This window comes from Lycium ferocissimum, chromosome 12, assembly GCF_029784015.1.
Source record: "Lycium ferocissimum isolate CSIRO_LF1 chromosome 12, AGI_CSIRO_Lferr_CH_V1, whole genome shotgun sequence".
Taxonomy (NCBI): domain Eukaryota; kingdom Viridiplantae; phylum Streptophyta; class Magnoliopsida; order Solanales; family Solanaceae; genus Lycium; species Lycium ferocissimum.
In genome coordinates, this window is record NC_081353.1 from 56,257,964 (window position 1) to 56,275,066 (window position 17,103).

Sequence of the window (17,103 nt, forward strand, 5' to 3'; positions counted from 1 at the left end):
TATGAGATATCATAAGATGTACCAAGTTCAGACAGGTGAACCTAATTGTATCTGGTTCCTTAAGGTTTATCATGTCATCAAAACGCACCATTTCTTATCAATTTCCCTTTTTTGATGATGACAAAGTGACATCCCTTGTATTCCCCCCTAAGGACCAGATCCCTTACCCAGATACCTCATTTGTCCCTCTGAGACTCAAACCTCGAGATACATAGTAGTATTCTGGTTCTTTGAGTAAGGTTTGTCAAATTATCAAAACATGTCATGAAATATCAATTTCTCCCTTTTAATGATGATAAAATCATAGACAGAGTTCCCCCTGAGAACTAGATTCCCACCTGTTCCCCCTACGAGTCAGGCCTTCACTCGCCCAGCTTGCAGTCGTCTTTCTTTTTTTCACCGTTCCCCTTCTTGCAGTCCTCTTTCCCTTTTTCACCGTTCCCCTTATCTTTCACACATGTCTCTCCCATAGATATCGATTAGTTTCTTGAGACTGTGAGATGTATAGAGAGGCCATATTGAGGGCCGGGTTACTCTCTCTAGTTTTACCAAGTTTGACAATTATCAAAACATATAGTCATTTTTTCCCTTTTTGATGATGATAAACTTAGAGACTTTATTTATATACTGCTCTCCCTCATTCTTCCTCTCTTTCCCACCTCTTTGTTTTCTTCCCCCTTTTGTCATCTTTGGAAAGAGTAATAAAAATAGTACAAGACAAAAAGAAGTTCAGTAGCATTAACTAATGGCCATTAGGGCAACACAAAATAAGCAACAACAGTAACAATAAGTTTTAAGATCATTGCAAAAATCAGAGTAATTTCCCAGATTAGGTTAAGCATATAAAAAATATAGTGGTCTTAGTCAGTTTAGTCATCAGATTAATCCATTTCTTCCCTAATAGGTTTCCCCCTTCATCAGTTTAGTCATCAGATCCTTCTGAATTTCTCCCCACTTTCTTTTACGTTTAAGGCCTCTACAAACCCCTTAACAATTTTAGTTCCACTTTTCGTGATATTAGATATGTTTCACTCCCCCTCATTTAGAGTCATCAAGGAGAAGGTCTACACAGGGCCCATAGAGTCCTTTATTTATTCTAGAATGATCGATGGAAGTGAGGCTTACCAGAGTCAGACTATTTGTGGGATCTAGTAGTGATACGATGGGCTTTACATTCTGGCGAGTGCGGAAGGAAAATTCAGATTTAAGATATGGTAAAAAAAAATTGGTAAGATCTGAAGAAGGAAAGGTTTTCTTTTGAAGTACGAAGAGGTTCAGGATGGACGGTCATTTAAAGGGCTTAATTTGGAATAGGAAGTGGGAGAGTATTAATGACGTGGCATTCTAGACAGTTTGAGACATATTAAGCACTGAAGAGACTACTAACTTGAGTCATAGGGACCATGTCCCTTGACAATTTTGAAGACGAGGCAAGAAACCTAAGATGTACAATATCAATTATGCTTGTGCTATCCGGACCCTGCCACACGTGTGTACCTGTAACGGTTCAAGAGTGAATTAGATGCCACCAAAAAACACCTTTTAACATTGAACCTTTCCTCTTAACATAGCTAAGCATGAGGAAGTTTGAGGAAAGGCAACAAGTTGAGCTCAATCAAACCTATCTCCTATCGATTTCTTCCAAAGTGCTTCCTGTTCAGCGTCATTTCAAAATAACACACTCCTACTTGAAAGTCCTTGAATGAGGGAAATCATCTATTCTCTCAGTTATATACTTCAAGCAGTCTCCTTTTAGGTAACTTTTTGGGTACCTCTTCTCACTCAAGCCTGCAACTAGATTCACTCATTTGATCTAGGAACCCAAGGTATCTTGGGTCTCATACAATGATAGAACAAGTGAGTTTAAGCTTCTTTTTATCCATGCAGGTAGCACCTTCTTCCTTTTCTGGAAACTGGGTCGGTCAACTCTTGGCTTCTTCTCAATCTTTTGACCAGTCCCAGATCCAGCCCCGCAACTTTTCATAGGAACATAAGGTCCATCACAAATGATGTCCTGTAGCTTAGATCCTTATCCATGAAAAGTTATTCCTTCTCCCCTTCCATTATCCACGATATTCTCTGTTGGATCTTGGTGGTCGTATAATAGATTCTCTTTTCTCCAGATTTGGTGAAATATTCGTAATGGAGTTCCTTTCTAGGTGTTAAGCTTTTAGAAAGAACCTGCTCTGATACCAATTATTAGAGGCTATGCATCCACCAAACACATTATGGAGGGACCCGATTATATACCAGTTCCCTTATGCAGTGCAATATGAGAATCAACACAAGATTTTTTACGTGGAAAAATCCTTGCTCAAGGAATTAAAAACTACGACCTACCCCAGTTGGATTTCAACTCCACTAACCGAGCAAACTCAGGTTACAACTCTACTGCAAGCTAGAAGTTAACTCCCACAGCCCCTCACCCATACAATAACACTTATGCAACCCTCACACTTGACTACTCCTAGCCAAGCACACTAGTACACCTAGACTAACTCTAGCCTAGTGTACCATTCAAGGTTCTTGTGAAGACACTCTTCCAACAAAATACCTTTGAGAATTCAACTAATACGCGTAGACTAACTCTAGAATAGCGTACCACTCAAAGGAACCTTTTGAGAATTCACCACAGTGACTAACACTAGCCACTCATACACTAATACAACTAAGCTAACTCTAGCCTAGTGTACCACTCAAGGGCTTAACAGAACACACTTCCAACAAGCAACCTTTGAGACTTCAAAACACCTAAAATCAAATTCATTTTATGGAAGAGTAGGTTTAAAGTATAAGCACAAAAGAACAACGACTCAACCCTAAAGACCTAAAGCATCTTCAATTATGGATCTGGTCCTTCAGGTTACTGAGGCTCTGTTCTTGAGGAACACATTCAAAGATGGATACTTGCACTTAGGATGGAGCAATTTTGGATTGTGAAAGAATGATTCTTCTCTTGGAAGATGATGTATTTATAAGCAAGGGAGAGAGAGAGAGAGAGAGAGAGAGAGAGTAGAGGTGACCACTCATGAAATTTGGACAGCTAATCAATCGGTCTTACTGAGGAGTTGCTATACAATTACATTGTACTTTTCAACAGCATACTTTACAGCTGTGGATTGGGACTTTCAACGCTTCAGTGACTATGACCTTTATTTGGAGTAACCTAGTCTCTCATCTATTTTTCGAACAAGTTATAAGTACTGGCTACACTATCTGTAGCCCTACAGCTACGCCGTTAGCTGAGCAGGCTGGAGACCTGATCTCATTTGGTCCTTGTGAATCAACATATCTGGTCTCTCATATATGAGAAAATCCTGCAGGCATCTGATCCTTTAAGGAGCATGTTAGAATAGCAATATATGAGATATCATAAGGTTAACCAAGTTCAGACAGGTGAACCTAATTTTATTTGGTTCCTTAGGGTTTGTCATGCCATAAAAATATATCATTTCTTATCAGAAAGTATAGCCCTAGATATATTGGACTGTATAGGGTTGTTTTTGGAGTAGGCCAGGTGGCCTACGAGTTAGATCTACCTTCAAATTGGGAGTTAGTGCATCCGGTATTTCATGTATCCATACTTCGGAAGTATACTGGAGATTTTTCCCGAGTAGTACCAGTAGATGACATCCAGATCATAGAAGATTTGTCATATATGGAGGTCCCAGTTGCCATCCTAGATTGTCAGGTTCGTATATTAAGAACTAAGGATGTGGCTTCAGTAAAAGTTCTCTAGAGGAGCAACAATGTTGAGGAGATGACTAGGGAAGCCGAGAAAGATATGAAGTCTAGATAACCGCACCCGTTCCAGATCACAGAAGAGATTCAGACTGAGGCACCATCGCACTTAAGTGAGTATCATGTGGATAGTTACATTCATTGGTCATGTGAGGCCAGAATTTCCTGTTGTTTTTTGTGGCCCTGTGTGGCACTTGTATTGTATTTTTGGCTACGTGATAGGTTGGTCATAGTACGATTACAGGGGAGACTTTGTTGAAATTTCTATAGACCTCTTAGAGTTTAACATTCGAGGATGAATGTTTCTGATGGGGAAGGATGTTACGCGTGGTACCTTCGTGCGTTGAGTTACATTGTGAGTTAATCGATGTAGACTTAGAGAGTGGGACTATCTTTGAGGTTATAAGGTATTAGTCATGTTAATATTAAGTATACAAGAGTGTAAGATCATGTTTAGTAAGCGTTGGAAGGATTAGAGGTTAAACGAATCGAAGAGAAGATATTTTGTCAAAGTTTGGTATACTGAGGGAGGGTTTTGTGCTAACATGCATCACAGAACGAGGCCGTATTTGAGCTGAGAATTCTAGGAATTCTCTACATGGAAAAGCGTTGGGATTTGCTTCCGCAGATGGCCATCTTTGACGCAGACCCTAACGTAGATCCAAGTCGGCTTAAGTTTTTCTTGTTGTATATTTTTCGTGGCTTTTCGTTGTTAAGTCATTTTCATCCTAACACAGCTCCTATAAGCTCTCAAACCCTCTTCCCTAGTCCTCATTCTAAATTGAAGCAAATCTAAGGTGAATCAAGTGTATTAACACACCAAGAAGCTAAGGAACCTTATTGATATTGATTTGTTCTTCTTGTGTGGAAGATTGGAGCTTTCTTTTTGGTGAAATAATCTGAAGTTGGAGTTGTTCCTACTTGGTTAAGGTAAGATTTCATCCCTTCTAGATGTATTTGAGCTTGTATAATCTTTAGACAACTTGTTTGATAAGAAAATATAAAAGATGTACCCTATGTCATGCTCTTGTTGTTGTTGGAGTGTGGACTATTCTTGATGGCTGTTCTAATGTTGTTAAAGTGGCTGGATTGACATGAGGAATTGGTGTACTAATTGTTGTTGCTATTTTTGTTGTACTCCATGGATGTAGAGAGGAAGAATGTATAGCAATATTGTATATAAGTGCATATTGGACTGATTTGGATATGTTCTTGAGTTGTGACTTGTTATTAATGTTGTTGATCTTGTGATTGAGTTGTGGATGTGTATAAAGTAGGGAAAATGCTTCCCGATTCTTTATAAAAATGAGTTATCATTCAATATACAACGTATACTAGTATTCACCGAGCTGACAGACATATTACCATTATTATAGGTTGAAGTGCTATTCGCGATAAGTTTCATTGTTGAGTTCGTATAGACAACAAGAGGTATGTAATGTCTATCTCTTTCTTTCATTGGCATGATTCCAGAATTAGTAAAAGTTTGACAACTTCTAAGAAGGGAAAACATATCGTAGATATCTTGTCCTTAGTGATGTTACCGCTTCCCGAGTGGTTATATCGTATCTTCCGAGGGATTCCTATCCTCTCCATATCTTTCCTTGCTACTAGAAGATATAGAGAGACATTTAAGTGCTTCTATGCATTTTAGTACATATATGATATCCAATGTCATATACATATATTTTCTATGCCTGGCCACTTGGGCAGTAAGATATTATTATTACCTGGCCTCATGGTCAGTGAGAGATGTCATTGCCTGGCCACTTAAGTTGTAAGACGATACTATTTTGTCTCGACCCAAACCAGAAGGCCATGACAGGCACCCACGCCCTACCTGTCGAGTACTGCTAAACATGCTTTCATATTATAATTGTAAATAAGAGTGGACCTCGAGGTTCATCGAATGAAAATCTGCTAAATCATAAAAGAAATATGTTATAAAATGGATGAGCCCAAAAAGACATACCATACAACTATGTTGGACAAAACTATGCAAGCCGAAAAGGCCATCATGGAATACTATACAAAGAAAAATATAGGCCAAGGAGGCCACATATCGTCTAACTATACCATGACTGTCTACATGCCTCTACTAGAGTATATGACATAATAAGGTCGGGACAGGGCCCCACCATACCCGTATGTACATAAAAGTATAACGTACCAAAAATACAACAAAGAACTCCAGAACAAGAGGAGTGCCGCAATATCAGCTGAATAGTAGCCTACAGGAACGGATCATCGATCTGTCTACCTGAACCTGCGGGCATGAAACACAGCGCCCCCAAAAAAGTGTCATCAGTACGAACAAATCATATCGTATATAACATGTGTCAAGCTTCCGTGGGCATCCCAACGGATCATATCGGCCTCGGTGGGCATCATTAACATCATCATTTGACTAGCTAATCAGGTGGTAGTACGTATATAATGCCGTCACCATCCCCGTACCCCATATATAATACATAATATACGCGTATATAATGCCTGAGGGGTCATAGGTCTGTAGGGTCATAGGTCTGTATATAAACATATAAAATGCAATGCATAAATATGACAAGAGTACATCCTGAATCTGTCGGAGTGATGTAAGGTCGTTACACCTCCGAACATTATTATGACATAACATTTCTATCAACAAGCGACTATATGAATCATACTAAATCTGAAGAAGGACTTACTGAGAATAACATTCTAGAACATGAATCAATATGGGACATCCCTAGCTACTAGGAATAGAGTCATTATGGAGTAGCGTTACGTTTACGTTTCGTTCATAAGTATCATGCCAAAAGAAGGAAAGTTAGCCTTAACATACCTCAAGTCGTCAACAAAAATCCCACAATGAAACTGTCGGCTAATTTTCCAATCTCCTTAGTCTCTACCGCTCACCTAACAGTCAACAACATAACAACAACCTTGTATAAGTCTCTTTAATTCCATATCACTACTCAACTCAAGATTTATATCAAAATAGTCCAATATGCTTTGTATACAACAGTTATACCCCTTCTTCTTCCAATTATATCAAGTATAACATCCTCAATACAATCACAACACCAACCGCTATCCTTACAGTAAGGTTTTAGCTTAAAAGCACATTTACAATATCACTCAAGCTAGATCACATCTCAACATAAACTCAAATTCGTATTTGAAACTTTCTTCCAACTACTTTCCCTCCAAACCTAGCATATCCATTATATAAACTCATAAACATGAAGTTAAGATAGAATCTTACCTTAAGAACTCAAGAATACATCAATTTCAAGAGTTCTTCACCTTGAAATATCCTCCAAAACCCTTACCAAGAAGAGCAACAAGCTTCCATGATCACTTTAGACCCTTTAAACACTTAATCTTCTCTTTTAATCCTTGTGTTTTCTTAGGGGTTTGATATATATGTTGGAGAGAGCTTTCAAGAGGGTTAGAGATCAGGGAAAGTGGAGAAAATAATATAAAATGAAGGGTATACAAATTATATATTAAAAAAAGAACTGCAGTCGACATAAAAATACGACCAAAAAGTACGGGCTGCATTCCGTATTTCTTGGCCGTAATTCTCAGCCTGGAAATTTCACTTTCTGCATCAGGAAATATGGTTCGTACTTGAAATCATTTTTTCTTGTAAGGGCTATATTTTTCTATGTACTTCTCGGATTTGCGATCTGTCAGTTGCATTGGAAAGAAAACTCTCTTAACTTGAATTTACATACGTTATGCATTTCATAACTCCTCACATGATAGAAGACATACCTCCGCAAATTTGGATCAAAAATCCTGTACAGAATTCTGCCAAATTTTTCCAAAGTTTCGACAAACTTAATTTCTTCGATTCGCTTGATCTCGGAACCTTCCAATACCTACTAAACATGATCTTATACTCTTATACACTTAATATAGACATGTCTAATCCCATATGACCTCGAAGGTCACTTCGCTATCTGAATCTACAGAAACCAACTCACGAGGAAACTTAACGTATAAAAACACGGGGTGTAACATATTGCCTGGCCTATGGTCAAAGGAGATTTCATATTTTCTTGGCCTTACAGTCAGTGAAATTTTACAGTTGCCTAACCACTTGGTCAGTGAGAGATACACTGAGCCCTATATGTGACCGCTAGCTATGAAATTATTATATTACGTTGTGTTGAGTTGGATCAGGTGAGTATATTCCAGGGCATTCTTTGGCCTCCAGATTACTCTACTTTTCGGTTCAGTTTCAGCTTTTAGTTACTCTATTGCCTTACATACTCAGTACATTATTTTGTACTGACGTCTCTTTTATCGAGGGCGCTGCATTTATGCCTGCAGGTTCTAACAGATAGCCGGATAGACCTCCCCAGTAGACAGGACTAGACATCAGCTGATTGGTAAACTCCACTTATTCGGAGTTTCTAGTTCTAGACTTGGGAGTCTCTTTTGTGTATGTAGACATAATGGGTAGGCCGGGCGCTGTCCTAACCATGATACAACTTTATAATCTCTAGAAGCTTGCAGATAAGTCCTTTATGTTTGTATGTCAGTATTGTGACCTTATCGGCCCCCTTGTACATGTTCATTTTGGTAGTGTTACGTTGTAGACGTTCATAGCGGCCTCATCGGCTTGCATAGTCATATATGTAGAATATATATATATATATATATATATATATATATATATATATATATATATATATATATATATATATATATATATATTCAGGATGTGGCCTTGTCGGCCGTGGTTGGTATTGTCTGCTTGCAGGTAGACCTCGTCGGCCTAAGTTCAGGGTTACCCCTCTAGAGTTACAGTTACAGAGTGATACGCTTGGGCCGAGTGTGACACCGGGTGCCGGCCACGTCTCTCCAAATTTGGGGCGTGACATAACATAAGTTTCCTCTTTAATTTGTTTATTGTTTTAGCTACATAATTAATTATTTTTCTTTGTTTGTCTTTGTTTTTAGGTGGTTATTGAAGATGTGATAAACTATCAATGAATAGAAACCATTAAAAAGAATCGTCCACTAAACAAGCTGATTATTTCTGTTAGAAAGCGTAAGTTTGAATAATCTTAGTACTGCTATATATTGTTTTGATTTGGCATATACTTTCTTTTAAGTGAAACTTTTTAGTAAAAAATTGATAAGTACTCCCTTCGGATAAAAAAAAGAGTCCACTTAGCCATTTGCACCCCCCTTAAGAAAATACTAACTCCTAGACAAAAATAGGTAATTTGACTAAACTACCCCTAATTAAATAAGCATTGAGATTTGATCATATTACACTTAGCATTGAGATTTGATCATATTACACTTAATAAATGCAAATCTGGAAAAACAAGCGGACGCTTTTTTTTACCCAAGAAAAAATGGCTAAGTGGACACTTTCTTTGATCCAGAGGGAGTATGATTTTATGTTGTTACTATTATTACTATTTTTCCGATATGTTTTAAATTATATCCATGACACGAGGAAGTTTATACATAAGCTTTTATTTATTATACGAGTAAAAATTACTCTCATAAGAAAATTATCTTTTCCCATTTTGAGAATTAATGATACAAAATTTTGTACTCTTGATATTGGGTTGGAAAAATTAGTATTTAATAAAATATGTTGTGTGTAATATTTCAGTGAATTGAGATTAAGAAATTACTCGAGATTGATTGGATTATTAATATGTGGACATGGCCCATCTATTATGAACAAGTGGCAACAATGCTAATATTTCAGTGAATTGAGATTAAGAAATTACTCGAGATTGATGGGATTAATAATATGTGGACATGGCCCATCTGTTATGAACAAGTGGCAACAATGCTAATATTTCAGTGAATTAAGATTAAAAAATTACTCGAGATTGATTGGATTATTAATATGTGGATATGGTCCCTCTGTTTTGAACAAGTGGCAACAATGCATTTAATTACATGCATATAAGAGTGTGTGGCTTGATTTGGTGATAAGTTAATATGACTAATCATGGGGGCTTACACGTGCCAAGGGGAAAAACATCTCTAAAGTTTCTATTTTTATTTCCTTGTCATTTTGGCATAAAATGGTGGCTGTAATATGGTTTCCATTTGGAGAATTTCTCCTTTTAGATTTCAACCAAATAAAATAATGTACATCAACATTGTAGTTTGATCTCTTTTTTTTAACAAAAAAAAAAAAATACCTAGCTGATTGCTAGTGGTGTTTTATTCCAAAATCAAAGTATTTACACAAATAGGAAAAAATAAGAACAAAGCAAACAAACTAAAAAGAAAAGAAACTACTCTAAGTTAAAGACACTGAAAATAGGATCAAAGTGCTGCAAACTGGAGGCATGTTACAATTTCTCTTGTTTTGGGATAATAACACTATCAGACACCTCAAAGCTCTCACCAGGTGCTATGTTATCAGACCCCACGATAATTCAAACAAGAGTAAAGCTGCATAGGCAATCTGCTGCTGTCCATAATCCTGTGTAGACAAGTTGAATCCATTTCACTACCTATATTGATCATAATAGGGCTGAGGTATACTCCTAATCCAAACCTGCTAGAAGAATGAGCGGTAGAACTGCTAATACCACTATCTAGCTAGGCCAGTCTTAGTAGTTACTAGACATATTACAATCTGATGATGAGTAGTGATCTTGAACTAAAGTGCAAAAATCCTTCTTCAATCTGGTTCCCTTTCCTTGTATGTTTTGAATCTGAAATTAGGCATTATAGATTTATCCATATTTAGGAATCTCTTCCCTGTAGGTGTGTGTTCCTGAAAGTTATTAACTTGTAATGTACCTGCACAATTGAACACACTGTTAGCTAAAAAATCTGCTACTGTATTTCCCTCCCTCAGGACATGGACAAACTGGACTTGTCCTCTCTTTCTCCACTTTTTAATCTTTTGCACCTCCATACTCACTTTCCAAGAAGTTTCTCAGTCTCCTTGAATGATGTTTACCATAGCTAGAGAGTCAGTTTCCATGATCACAGGTAACATTTGATTATTAACACAATATTGTAGACCAACATGAATTGCAACTGCTTCTGCACATATATTTGTTGTGTTAGCTATTCTTCTAGCAGCTGCATAAACCAAATCACCTCTTTCATATCTAATGCAAAAAGCAGTCAACCTTTGGCCTGGATTACCCCTTGATGCACCATCAGTATTACACTTATGCCACCCTGCACTTGGATATCTCCGTTGTACCATTTGACCTCCTACTCTAGGATTAAGTCCTTCTAATAACTGTACCATCTGAGGCCAATCATGTGGGACATTCTTCAACCATGGATATAGACTGCTTATCAAGTTATGAATGTTCTGATTAATGCAGTAAATGACTTTACTCTTACTCATATTTGCTCCATTCATGAGTGCATTTCTTCTCTTCCACAACTGCCAGTAGATAAATGATTGAATTGCTTCAAAAACTAGTTTCAACTTGACTGCACACTTTGTATTCCACCATTTTACCACTGCTTGATGTAACTGTATTAGAGGGCCAATGATACCTGCTGACGTGGTATAGTATTGCCATACTTCTGCTACACAATTACCAGTCAAGAAAATATGTTGGAATGTCTTCTCTGACTGTGAATTTAGATAGCATATGCATCTTGATACAATGGAAATATCCATCCTTTTGAGTGCATCATCCACTGGGAGTATAGCTTTCCACATCCTCCATAAAAAAAATGAAATTTTGAAGGGCACACCTTTACTCCATATTCTTTGATAGCTTAATGACTCTTGCTCCTGCTGTCTCATTACGTTCAATGCACTACTCACTGTCAATTTGCTAGACTTAGTTAAAATCCACCATGGTACATCTGCATCTATTGATTGCCCCATTATGCTCAGTTTATATTTAACATGATCCACCACCTGGTCTGGTAACACTGCATTCATTTTTTGGAATTCCCAACCCTCTGAGTTCATGAGTTCAGCCACCTCTTCTATATTGTGATATGGAGTTGAGAATTCCCTTAGAGGACCCAATCTATTCCAGTTATCTTTCCAGACATCACATGAACACATTTCTAGGTTCCCACCAAATTAAGTGATCCATTTGATCCCTAGCTTCAAACATCTTTTTTCATACCTGTGAACCTCCCTTCCATTGTACCCTTGTTGGTTTCAGCTTCTTACAATATTTGTTTCACAGAAAGGTAGACCATAAAGAATTTGAGGTCCTAAATGTCCATCATAGCTTAGCAAAAAAAGCTTTAGAAATATCAAACAAGGACAAAAATCCTAGTCCACCTTCAGCTTTAGGCATGCAGATCTTCTTCTATGATACCCGCTGTTTGCTTTTATCCTCTTTATTATTACTCCAAAAAAACCTTGTAAAGATCCTATGGAGCTCATTTAAGGCGCATTTAGTAGGTACTACAAAGAGATAGCACATACACTGGTACACTTTGTAGAACATTCCCTATCAACACAGCTTTACCACCAAATGACAAAGAATTTACCCTTCCAACTCTGCAATTTATCCTTCACTTTCTTGATGAGATCTTGGTAGTAGACTTTCTTCTTTCTAGGATGAAAAATGGGACATCCTAAATACTTGAAAGGGAATTGTCCCTTTGTGAAACCTGTCACCTGCTGCACATCCTGCATCACTCTATCTACCACCTTATGATACATGTAGAAGGCACTTTTTTCAATATTGATCAGTTGACCAGATATTGCTTCATAATCTTTGAGAATGTCCATGATCATTTGTAAAGAATTTCTCTTAGCAGATGCAAATATTATGGTATCATCTGCATATACTAGATGATTAATGTTGGCACTCCATTTAGGCAAGCCATACCCCACATACAAACTGTTGTCATACAATGAGTTTAATGCCCTTGATATCTCTTCTGATGTCAAAATAAACAAAGCTGGTGACAAAGGATCACCTTGTTTGACACCCCTTGTAGAATGAAAGAAACTTGTAGCTTTGCTATTAAACAAAATTGAATACCAGTTGTTTGCTGTAACGACCCAACCCCATAGGCCGTGACTAGTGCCCGAGCTGGGCACTCGTACACACGTATTAATCATAGTCAACATACACGCGACTTAGGCATACAGGAAAGTAATAAGTCGCCTAAAGCTGCCGCAGATATATATAAACATATATACATATATACATAACGGACGTAAGCCGGTAAGGCTATCAAAACATAAAAACCCAAACCATACAGGTACAACTGTACAGAACTCGCCCACAACCCACACGTATATGTCTACAGACCTCTAAGGGTCATAACAGAACCATATGATGGGACAGGCCCCGCCGTACCCATGGACAAACATATATATATAAATAACAGAAACATCTGTACCCAAAAGTGTAGGCTCCGGATCAAGGGAGCTCTCCAAATGCTGTAGAATGGATGCCCTAGGTCCGACGAGTCACCGTAACGTCTACTCCGTACCGCGCGGCATGAATCGCGGCCCGAAGAAAGGGGGGGTCGCACGGAATATGTACCGAGTATGTAAAGCAGGAAAGACAGTAAACAGAATCATAACCGAAGTAAAGGGTACGGGAAGTGAACATAAAAACTAGAGTGCCAAAATGCCTGCCTCTGAAATACCAGTTTTGCATAGGGAGTACAGAAATTAAGCATAATAATCAGAATATCAAAGCTCCTCACGAATACTGATCAGAATGCCAGAATGCTTACTCCTGGACACAAGTCATGCATGTCACCACCGTATATCGCATGCACATAAAATGTGTCCCGGCCCTCTAGTGAGGGACTCGGTAAGTAAGATCATCATATGCGTGTCAATTATCAGAAATCATATGCGAGTTACAGAAAACATGTTTATTAATCAGAATGTCAGGATACTTACTTCTGAACATAAATCATGCATATCAGAAACATATATCATCTGTGGTCCATAATGGGACCCGGCGGACGGAACGTGGGCGCCCCTCCTGCCTTGGGCGCCACAACTCATCATACTTCGGAAGTTTTTGCATATCTCCGAACACATCCTTCGAATCACATCATAATTCAGAACTCATCATACTTCGTATCATATCATATATCAAAACTCATCATACTTTGGAAACATATCATATCATATCAGAAACTCATCATACTTCGGAAGCTCATCATACTTCGGATTGCGCGCACGATGACAACCGGCCCGGGACTCGGCGAAGGAAGTAACAATAATGTGCACAAGCAGAATCGTGGGAATTATATGCAATTTTAAATATTTATAACCATATGCAATGTAAACATTTACATAGACTTAATAAACTAATCAAAACAAATCATTAATTTCAAATTAGGACAATAGTCCAATCACGTTTCTTCCGAATGCCACTCGGGCGCATATCAAACCAAACCTTAAAAATCATAACTTCGTATCGGAATTATAGACATAACAATTCTCATTTCAGACTCGTTAAATACGTAAGTAGTCATACTTGGGGGTTAAAACAATAATCACACTAAGTCTTTTTCAGAAAATCGTTAGGTCTAAGCATGGAAAAGTCTCGGGGGCCCACGGATAGGCGTTAAACCAAATTCGAGCCCGCCTATGAAAGTCGGGGATGTTATACATTATGGAACCTCCTATGAGCGTTTCGGAGCGATCCGAGCCCGTTTTTGAAAGTTACGGACGTTCGTAGTTTCAGATCCGTTTAGGAACAAAATTGTTTTGAAGACAAAACTTTTATGCAACTTTTAAAATTTAGTCATACAAAGACATAAGAACCATAATTCGTCTTCACTAAGAATACGGTTATCAAGAGAAAAATAAGAATCACGGACATGCTCGGATCACCAGAGTGGAATTACCTCAAGAATCGTGTCATAGCTTATTACTCTAAGACATGCCAAAGAAAGAAAGGTAAGCTCTACATACCTTGGCCGCTCCTTAAGCTAATCCAAACTCAGGCCTCGGCTCCCAAGGTCTACACAACGTCAATAAGTATCAATCATTAGCTATAAGCATTTAGGAATTCAATTCCAAACTATTTCTCAATTCCACAGAAAATTGGGCAGCACCTCTCCTGTAAATACATCCACCCCGAGAATTCAACTCGGCCAATTCATCAACAATATTACCAACAACCATTCTAACAACATTCAAACACACTTTAAACAATTCGCACAACATTCCAAATGGCCGAACCAACTTACTACATCACCCGAAACTTTCTAATTTCCATAGGAACCACAACAACACATTTCTTCCTTCCAAATTCATAAACTATATCGACAATCCACACATTAACAACATTATCCTCACAAATTCAAGAAACTATAATAAGATCACATTAAGCTTCAAATCAGCCCACACGGTTTTTAACTTCAACTTGGATTATTAACCTTCATTTTTCATCATCGAATTCATAACGACGACAAACAAAATACTAGATAACATTAATTCATTTCTTGCATACCAAACAGCCCTAGTCACGGCCCAACATCAACATACATAATCTCATGAGTTTCATTCATTTTCTACACATTACAACAACACACAAACATACTAAATTCAATTAACTCTCCACTTCTACACAACACACACTACACGGCCAACACACATACACACACGGCTACACTTCAATTTCCATATTTTCATTAATTTCATTCATTTCCACACTTCACAACATACACAACTCATCCATAACATATGAAAAATAAGATTGAATCATACCTCTTCCACTTAATTCTTCAAGTTGGCTACGAGTTGCGGCTAGAACCAACGCTTGTTTTTACCACTCCAACGACTCCACCACGTTGTTATACACCTTCTAAGGAGTAGAATTGCTAGAGAAAATTATTTTTTTTCACTTTTTCTTGAGCTTGCTCTTCCTTGTTCTTGGCCGAATGGCCCTTCAAGTTTTCTCTCCAAGTTTCTTGATTCTTCTAAGGTTGAGAAATGGTGAAAATGTGATGAATTAATCATCTTAATGCTACATATAATATGCATCCATGTGGCCATGGCCCACACCTCATGTGGCCGGCCACATGGCCTTATTTTTCATGAAATTTCAACTTCCAAAAATTAACTTTTGGTCCCCAAATTTTTCATGAGATAGCTAGCTTTCCATAACCCACTTTTAATCCCAAATTCCATAATATCTCATACTAATGAATTCACGGGCAACTCATGTCTTGAAATAAATCGTGGTTAAAATCTTTATTTCGTATCCCAGAATAATCTTGTCCTTAACGTATCATAGTTAGCTCGAATCATCCCGTCATACAAAATTCAGGATATAACATTTGCTATCAGTCTCCACATCCTATCAATGAGTATTCCTGAAAATCCCATCTGATTTAGGACTTTTGTCAAAAAATCAAAAAACTCCAGGAAACTCTATCATATGCCTTTGCCATATCTAGCTTTAAGATCACATTATCAGGTTTACCCCTCTTCCTAATATCTGTGACAATATCTTGTGTGAGCAACACATTTTCAATTATACTCCTACCCTTCATAAAACCAGCCTGATGAGGAGAGATTAGAGTAGGAAGGACCTTCTCTAACTTGTCATGCATACTCTGGATAAGACTTTATTGATAAAGTTACTCAGACTTATTGGTCTTAAATCTGAGTAACTTTGAACCATCTCTTTCTTAGAGATCAGCACTACATTAGTATGAGTGATTGACTTTGGAGGAGTATCACCTTGGAAAAATACAATTACCATCCTAAGCACATCTGCTTCTACAATAGACCAACAAACCCGATAGAAAAAGCCTGAGAAGCCATCTAGTCCACTGGCACTAGAACCACTGAGGTTGAACACAGCTGCTTTCACTTTCTCATTTGAAGGAACCTTACATAACATTTCATTACTCTTCTGATCCAACTTACATGGAATATGTTGTAGAACATCCTCATTTGTATGTCTCATATCCTCCTGAGTAAACTACGTTTTTGGATTTAACTTTATCGCTTTATTTGCCATTTCCTCTTCATTGTCTAACCAGTTACCATCAAGATCTTGTCTCCTCTGAATTTGTAGCCTTTTCCTCCTAATGAAAAAATCTAGTGTTTCTATTACCTTCCATAAACCAGTCAATCCTAGACTTTTGTCTCCAATATTCCTCCTCAAAGTGTAAGTACTTTTTGTGTTCAGCTTGGGATTCTTGAAGCACACTTCTATTCACACTTTTATTCCCACTACTAGGACATTATTCAAACAAGTTTTCCTCAATTCTAACAATTTCCTCTCTAATGATCAGTTTCTTGAAGAGATCCCCATAACTAGATCTACTCCATTGAGATAGCATCCCTTTCATATGCTTCAACTTCAACTTGAAACTGATAAAAGGATCTTCGTGCATCTAGGTAGGCCAATTCTGCTCAACTGTGCCCAAGAAAGACTCACGTTCCACCTAAAA

The 17,103-nt window shown here is 37.8% G+C and overlaps 2 protein-coding genes across 2 annotated transcripts; both read right to left on the reverse strand.

The window, feature by feature from the left end:
- Nucleotides 1–10,660: 10,660 nt before the first annotated feature.
- LOC132039469 (uncharacterized) lies at nt 10,661–11,767 on the reverse strand. The gene has a single exon (XM_059429946.1). It carries the CDS (start codon nt 11,765–11,767, stop codon nt 10,661–10,663), a length of 1,107 nt encoding a protein of 368 aa, XP_059285929.1.
- A 411-nt stretch (nt 11,768–12,178) lies between these two features.
- On the reverse strand, nt 12,179–16,613 carry LOC132039470 (uncharacterized). Its single transcript, XM_059429947.1, has 3 exons — nt 16,404–16,613; nt 16,062–16,257; nt 12,179–12,600 (listed from the first exon to the last, which is right to left on the reverse strand). The coding sequence occupies exons 1-3, from the start codon at nt 16,611–16,613 to the stop codon at nt 12,179–12,181; spliced, it is 828 nt and encodes a 275-aa protein (XP_059285930.1).
- Between the last annotated feature and the right edge of the window lie 490 nt (nt 16,614–17,103).

Coding starts and splice junctions, on each gene's coding strand:
- LOC132039469 (XM_059429946.1), bottom strand. CDS start 11,767: ATGTGTTCATGTGATGTCTGGAAAGATAACTGGAATAGATTGGGTCCT.
- LOC132039470 (XM_059429947.1), bottom strand. CDS start 16,613: ATGAGACATACAAATGAGGATGTTCTACAACATATTCCATGTAAGTTG. Junction 16,258..16,403: donor AAGCAGATGTGCTTAGGATG/GTAATTGTATTT, acceptor AGTCTTATCCAG/AGTATGCATGACAAGTTAGA. Junction 12,601..16,061: donor ATATGATAGAGTTTCCTGGA/GTTTTTTGATTT, acceptor TTTTGACATCAG/AAGAGATATCAAGGGCATTA.